General features: G+C 47.8%; 1 protein-coding gene across 1 annotated transcript in view; it reads right to left on the bottom strand.

The window, feature by feature from the left end:
* Positions 1-7,649, bottom strand: part of GREB1L (GREB1 like retinoic acid receptor coactivator) — a 237,564-nt gene that overhangs the window by 86,189 nt on the left and 143,726 nt on the right. Inside the window, exon 15 of the mRNA XM_024206494.1 lies at positions 7,198-7,332. Within this exon, the coding sequence (XP_024062262.1) occupies positions 7,198-7,332 (135 nt within the window). The remainder of the gene's footprint in view (positions 1-7,197; positions 7,333-7,649) is intronic.

The following is a 7,649-nucleotide window of genomic DNA, read 5'->3' as shown; positions in this document are numbered from 1 at the left end:
ATTTGTCCAATCTTCCACTTCTTGTAAGCTTCTTTTTTGCGTTTAAGGTCAGCAAGGATTTCACTGTTAAGCCAAGCTGGTCGCCTGCCATATTTACTATTCTTTCTACACGTCGGGATGGTTTGTTCCTGCAACCACAATAAGGATTCTTTAAAATACAGCCAGTTCTCCTGGACCCCTTTGCCCTTCATGTTATTCTCCCAGGGGATCCTGCCCATCTGTTCCCTGAGGGAGTCAAAGTCTGCTTTTCTGAAGTCCAGGGTCCATATTCTGCTGCTCTCCTTTCTTCCTTGTGTCAGGATCCTGAACTCGACCATCTCATGGTCACTGCCTCCCAGGTTCTCATCCACTTTTGCTTCCCCTACTAATTCTTCCCTCTTTGTGAGCAGCAGGTCAAGAAAAGCTCTGCCCCTAGTTGGTTCCTCCAGCACTTGCACCAGGAAATTGTCCCCTACACTTTCCAAAAACTTCCTGGATTTTCTGTGCACCACTGTATTGCTCTCCCAGCAGATATCAGGGTGATTAAATTACCACTGCCTTCAATAAGAGTTCTGCCTGAGTAAAGGCTAATTAAAAACTGAGAAAAGATTTGGCCCTAAATGTACAATTTAAAAACCAAAAATAAACTCTGAACAGTTAGAAACAATTAGTTAACTAAATACTGAGATTTAAAAAGGGGTGGGAGAGACGGGGCTCCCTGGACCACCCCAGGTCCCACTGTCCATTGTTTACCCTTCTCTTCTCCCTCAGTTGGTGGCCCTTCAGGGAGCTCTCTGAGAGCACCTGCCTGCGGGCAGGGGGTTGGCTGCTCCTCTCTCCTTCCCCTTGCAACAGGGGAGGATCTGGTTGGCACGAGGACCAGTCTCTCAGGCAGCCCCTAGAAATTCAGCTCTAAGGGCTCAATCTTTCAGAGTCTATTGCCTCTTCGCAGGGTTCATCTTCTACCCCTCTTGCTGGGGCATATTGCTTTGTTATCTGTCAGGACAGCTTTGGGAGCAGTGTGTCTCAACTGCCTCCTCCTCGGCTGGACTACCTCTGTTACCAGCAGTCTCTGGGTGCGGTGGCCTTCTTCCCGTTCACCGCCCCTTCCTGTGGTAAGTTCTCCCGTTTTAAGATCCTCCCCCTCCAGGCTGAACAAGCCTTGCAGGTGCATCTCATTAGTGTGGAACTGGCCCACAGGAGCTGGTTAGTCTCCTCCATACACTGAGGGTGTGTCCCTTCATATACCCCACCCCTCAAGACAGGAAGGCTGTTCAGGGGTGGGTTGTCTCCATCCCCAATCTCCCATAAAAAGAAATCAGTGTTAGCATGGTCCTTTCCCGCCTGGTGGTGTACTTGGAAACTATCAGGTTGTAGTACAAGGTATCACTTCATTATATGAGGGTTCATATCCATCGTGGTCTGGATCCAGCATAGAGGCATGTGATCAATGATCAGGGAAAAGGGGCTACCCAACAGGTAATAGCTGTGGGCATCTACCATCCATTTGATAGCTAATGCCTCCTTTTCAATAATGGAATATGCCTTTTCCCTAGGGAATAGCTTCCTACTTAGGTAAAGAACTGGGTGTTCTTCCCCTTCGAAGTCTTCAGAGAGGACGGTGCAGATGTCAGAAGCATCTGTGCATAGTATGAATTCCCAAGAAAAATCATGGCTGAAGAGCATGTGTGCCTGGCATAGTCATGTTTCCAGTTCCCTGAACACTTCCTCATGTTTCTCATCCCAATGGATCTTCTTAGGGTTGTTGCTTTTTATGAGATTCATAAGGGGGGGCATGACTGAGGCAAAGATGGGGATAAACCACCAGTAATATCCTGCAAGGCCAAGGAAACATCTGACTGGTTCTGTCTGGGGGACAGGACATGCTTTGAAGGCCTGCATCTTACTGACCACCAGCTTCACCAAGCTACGTCCTATGTGGTACCCCAAATAGGTTACTTTACTCATAGCCACTCTATATTTTGCCAGGTTGGCCATAATTTCTGCCTCCAGTAGGGATTTTAAACACTGCTCTTAAACGCTGAAAGTGATCTTCCCCGGTGGGACTGTAGACGACAATATCATCAATGTAGGCCGCTGCATACTGATGGTGGGCGTTGGGGATCTTATTCATAAGTTGTTGGAAGGTAACAGTAGCTCCATGGAGGCCGAAAGGCATGGTCTTAAATTGGAAATGCCCAAAAGGGGTGGAGAAAGCAGTTTTCTCTTGCAGGAAGAGGATAAGGGGATCTGCCAGTAACCTTTTGGTCAGATCGATAGTGCTCAGGTGCTTCCCAGCCATTCTAATAACTCGTCCACCCTTGGCATTGGGTAGGTGTTGAATTTTGGGATGGCACTGACCTTCCTGAAGTTGATGCAGAACTGAACCATACCATCTGGTTTGGGAACGAGAACTATGGGGCTCCTCCATTCATTTCTGGATTCTATAATCACTCCCATCTCCAGCATCGCTCGTACTTCCTCTCAGATCGTATCCCACATCTTTTGTGGCAATGGTCTAGGGTTCTCTCGGACTACCTGGCCTGGGGTTGTCTCTAGGTGATGTTGAACCAACCACGTTCTCCACGGACGGTTGGAGAACACTGCTGCAAAGTCCCCGATTAGTTGGAGATGTTTCCTTTGTGCAGGGGACAGCGCTTCACCCCCGGTATTGTTGCTGGAGCTTCATCACTGGGCACCTGGGGCCTCAATTCTGGCTCTGCTGGAATAGGAGTTATCAGCAGGGCTTCCTGCGCCCTCCAAGGTTTGAGAAGGTTCACGTGGTAGACCTTGATTTCCTTCCTCCGCTCAGATAGTCTGATCTCAGTCTACAGGCTATTAAATTGGACTCAGCTGTGGGCAGTAGTAGTAGAACATGGTCACCCAGCTGAAAAGTCCATAGTTATGTCTCCCTATTGTAATTTTGTTCCTGGGTGTGCTAGGCCTTCCTCAAATTCTCCCTGGCAAACCCCCCTAAGTTTCCCAGTTGCACCCGTAACTGCAAGATATATTGGGTCGTACTTAAGGCCCCCATATCGTCTTCTTCCCAGCCTTCTTGTAGCAAGTCCAAGATGCACCGCGGTTGGCAACCATCGAGCAACTCAAATGGAGAGAACCCCACAGAGGCTTGCAGGACCTCCCTTATGGCAAATAGGAGTAGTGGGAGTGGTCGGTCCCACTGCTTGGGGTTGTCATTGACAAAGCACTTCAACATCTCTTTCAGTGTCTTATTAAGCTCTCTATTAAACCGTTGGTCTCGGGTGGTACACCGAGGTCTTCAAGGACTTGACCTTTAGAAGGGAGCATAATTCTTGCATCAGTTGTGAAGTGAAGTTAGACCCTTGGTCTCTTAATATTTTGCAGGGAAACCCTACCTGTGAGAAGAGCTTCAAGAGCTGTGGAGCTATGCCTGTCATTTCTGGGGAGCGGAGAGGAACAGCTTCCAGATACCTGGTTGCATAGTCAACAATCACAAGTATGTACAGATGCCCTGCTGCAGTTTTTTCTAGAGGTCCGACAATGTCCACCCCTATCCTTTCCAAGGGGGTCTCAATCAAGGGCAGAAGGTCTAAGGGTGCTTTAGGGGTCCCCCTGCTGCTGATTAGCTGACACTCTGGGCAGGAGAACAGTATTCTCTCACTTCATGGTGTGCGCCTGGCCAATAGAATTGGGCTAATATGCAAGCCAATGTCTTTTCTCATCCCAGGTGTCCTGCACAGGGGATATCATGCACCAGCTGCAACGTGGCCTGGCAGTACTAGTGTGGTACTAGCAGCTGGTTCCTCACCAACCCAGTTTGCTGAATCTTCTCGATTCAATACAAGCGCCCCTCCTTGAGTGCAAAGTGTAGGTATCGTTCACCTCTCTGAGGCTCTGTCACTTCTCCATTTATGGGGGCCAGTTGCTCATGTGCACAGTTTAATATAGTGTTGTTCCTGTGTTCTAACAAGAAATTCATGTCCCGTAGGAGAGCTTCCAGGTCCTGATGGCCTGCCTCTTTCTCCCCTGTGGGGGTCTGTGGCTGTGTTGCTAGGGACATCCCTTCCCCAGGGTTGTCAGCTTCTCCAAGACTTACCAATCTCTGGGGAGCTCATGTCCCCACTTGACCCCTGTTCTTGTTTGCACCTGAGAGCTGGGTATTAATGACCTGCCCTCCCCCCCCAAAAAGCGCCAGTCTCAGCCTATGATCACAGGGTAGGCCAACTTTTCTGCGAAGGTTACGGTTATGACTGCAGTATGGGCTCCCACCATCAGGTGTAGCTGCTGGCTGGGGTAGGACTTGACATCGCAATGGATACATTGAAGGTGAATCATGTTCTTAGGAGTAGCGTCACTTCCCACCATGGAGGTCTGGACCACCATGTGTCTGCAGCCAGAGTCCAAGAGTCCTTGAATCAGCTTCCCTTGGACCATCATAGGTACAATCAACTTAGGGGGAGTTTTTTTTTCCCAGCCCTGGGTTTCCACTCTCCAGTCCTGGGCATATTCACATTCCATCAGCATTCACTCCCTCTTTATGTGCCCTGTCTGTCCACAAGACTAGCAGGTTAATGGGCTGGGTTGCCAGCCTCTTTCCTAGGTTTAGGGAAGCCCGCCTGCGGGGTGCCAGCTGGACCTCCATCTGTAAGCCATGCTTCAGTTGTCTGGGGTACCTGGTGGTCCCCCTGAGCAGCCCCCCTTTAGGACTGACTCCTTGTGGTACACTGCTGTGGACTCTGGCTCATCCCCCTCCCAGGTCCCTTGCCCTACTGATGTCTGGGGTGATTCTGCCTTTAGTGACCCTTCGGCTTCTACAAAGTCCTGCATTAACCTGACTGCTTTTGATAGGGTGATGTTGTAGTACCTACTCCCTGTCCCCCACAGGCAATAATCTTTATAAACTCCTCCGTTACAATGGCCTCAGCTACTTAGGTCCCTGAGTGTTCCTCTGGGTGGAGCCACTTCCAGCAGTGTTCTTTCAGCCGTTGTGCTACCATTCAGGATCATGCCCCCTTGGGGTATCTCTTGGCCATAAACCACTGGCGGTGGGTCTCTTCTGAAATATCCACATAGTCCAAGATGGTGGACTTCACTTGCTTGTAATCTTTCACCCGCTCCAAATCCAGATTACAGAAGGTGGACTGTGGCGGACCCATCAAGTAAGGGGCCAGGATTGGAGCCGATTGTTCCAGAGGCCACTGGGCTGCCAGTGCCACCCTCTCAAACATGAGTAAAAAGGCTTCGAGGTCATCCTCCAGTCCCATCTTGGTGAGCTTTACTGGTGCAGGTGGAGGGACCCCTTCAGTGGAAGCGTGAAGCTCCCGTCTCCCCTTGTGGGCATAGGGTTGGTACTATCTTCCTTTGGGAACTCTTGCTGCTGGGTCATCAGTTTCCTCAGCAGATATTGTTTTGGGTGGCTTTAACCCGCTGCTGGGCGGTGCACAGCTGCAGCAACTGCTGTTGTTGAATGCCTTGCTGCTGCTGCTGTCTCTCCGCTACCCATTTATACTACGCTCCAGTTCCAATGTGTGTGAAGCAGCTGAGCTCAAACACCTCAAAGGCTACCCCCCTTTTTTGACCCTTGTATCAGGAATAGTTTACCCACGTTCTCCCCCATTTGTGGAGATGGTGGGGCTCCCTGACTCCCCCCAGGTCTCACTGTCCTTTGTTTACCCTCTCTTCTCCCCCAGTTGGCAGCCTTGGGGGAGCTCTCTGAGGGCAACTGCCCATGGGCAGGGGGTTGGCTCCTCCTCTTCCCTTCCCTTTGCAAGAGAAGAGGATCTGGTTGGCATTAGGACCAGTCTCTCAGGTAGCCTCTAGAGATACAGGGGTAAGGGCTCAGTCTGTCAGAGTTTATTGCCCCTTCGTGGGGTTTACCTTCTACCCCTCTTCCTGGGGCATATTGCTTTATTGTTAGTGCATCTCGTGCTGTCTTCGCGGTGCATCTCGTGGCTGTCTTCTCCTCAGCTAGACTATCTCTGTTACCAGCAGTCTCTGGGTGGTGGAGCCTTCTTCCTGTTCACCGCCCCTTCCTGTGGTAAGTTCCCCCCTTTTAAGCTCCTTCCCCTCCAGGCTGAACAACCCTTGCAGGTGCATCTTATTAGCTTGGAATAGGCCCAGAGGAGCTCTCCAGCTTCCTCCATACCAGTGTAAAGGTGTATCTCTTCACAAAAGACAAATTACTGCACACGAACTGTAACCACAAATAAGAATTGGACCAAAACTTTGCTCATTCTTCAAATAAAAGTCGAGTTGAACTTTTAAGGTATTGTCTTTACTAGGAAAGAAAGGTGTGCATGGCAGCCTACTTTTTAACTTGAACTGCTGTCCTCTGCTCAGGCTACAAACTGCTTTGTCTTTGCTACGATTTTACCTTGTTAGCTTGCTTGAGTTAAGAACACACCATTTTTTCCCAGTGAAGGCAAGACCTCATCAAAGTTTCAAATTTATCCATCACTTGCCTTGTTACTGGCCCCAAAGGAATCTCAGAACTCATAGAAAATCAGTTTTACTTATTTTGCCAGTACTATTATATAAAAATGAAAGTAAATCATAAAATGTTATGTTGAATGGTAATGTTCTGAAAAGGTAAGAGGTAATTAAATTCAGCATTAAGGCAGCGAATCCATCCTCAGCTCATCCATTTTGACTATATATTACATATCACACTGAACAACATAATTAAATAATAGTGGTATTTGTACTTCTAGAGCACTTTTGATACAAGAAACTTAAAGCACCTTCCAAACATTGATTAAACCTCATAGCACCTCTGTGTGGTAGGTATAATCAGCATTTTACACATATGGAAACTAAGGTGTATCATGGCTAAGTTGGCTAAGACACTTGCACAAGGTCACATAAGCAGTCTGGACACAATCAGAAACAGAACACAAATCTCTTGTGCTTTAAGCTCAGACCATACTTCCTCTCCAGGCATAACAGGGTGCGATCAGTCCAGAGAGTCAGCCATAAATAGGAATTTCTGTATGCTCCAGTTAGTTTGTAGAACAAACTTAGAGCAAAGTTATTTTAGCTTAAGAACTGTCAAAGGTAGAAAGAGGAAACTTTACTATAGCACAAAAAGCTATTACGAAAGACCCTTGGCCAAGATTATTGCTGTGGTTTTCCTTTTTGCATTCAGCCAGTGATACTAACAATTTTGCCCTGGCTGAACAGTGTCCTCAGACTACTTTGTGGCACATGCATTTTATGAAATCCAACAAAGAAAAACATTACCCGAGTCTTGTGTTGAAACCATGGCAGCTGCCTCCTGAGATGACACACATTCATTAACATCTCCACTGAAAGGGATTACAACATTGTCCCCTCGTTGCTGCTTCATTTTCTCTAGCAACTTGTCCAAATCATCACCTATTTAAGAATTTAAAAAAATAAAATGTCTGGAAGGAATGAAAGATGAGTGATGAAAATCTTTATAACACATGTTCCAATATGTCATTGGCTATCCTCAGCTTTTCTAGTGACTGGGCACTTGTAAAAAGTTCAACTCCAAAAGAAAACCACAGTTGGATGTTTCATAGTTGCTCCTTTACAGCTTGCAGTAATATTTGATGATCACAAAGGAACAGATACCCTGCAAATATGTTGACTGATTAGCACACAGAAGCAGGACCGGCTCCAGGGTTTTTGCCGCCCCAAGTGGCGGAAAAAAAAAAAAAAAAGCTGCG

This window comes from Terrapene carolina, unplaced genomic scaffold (assembly GCF_002925995.2).
Source record: "Terrapene carolina triunguis isolate 2854851 unplaced genomic scaffold, T_m_triunguis-2.0 Scaffold58, whole genome shotgun sequence".
Lineage (NCBI taxonomy): Eukaryota > Metazoa > Chordata > Testudines > Emydidae > Terrapene > Terrapene triunguis.
Note: the sequence above shows the minus strand (reverse complement) of the source record. Positions and strands in the feature narration are given on the sequence as shown.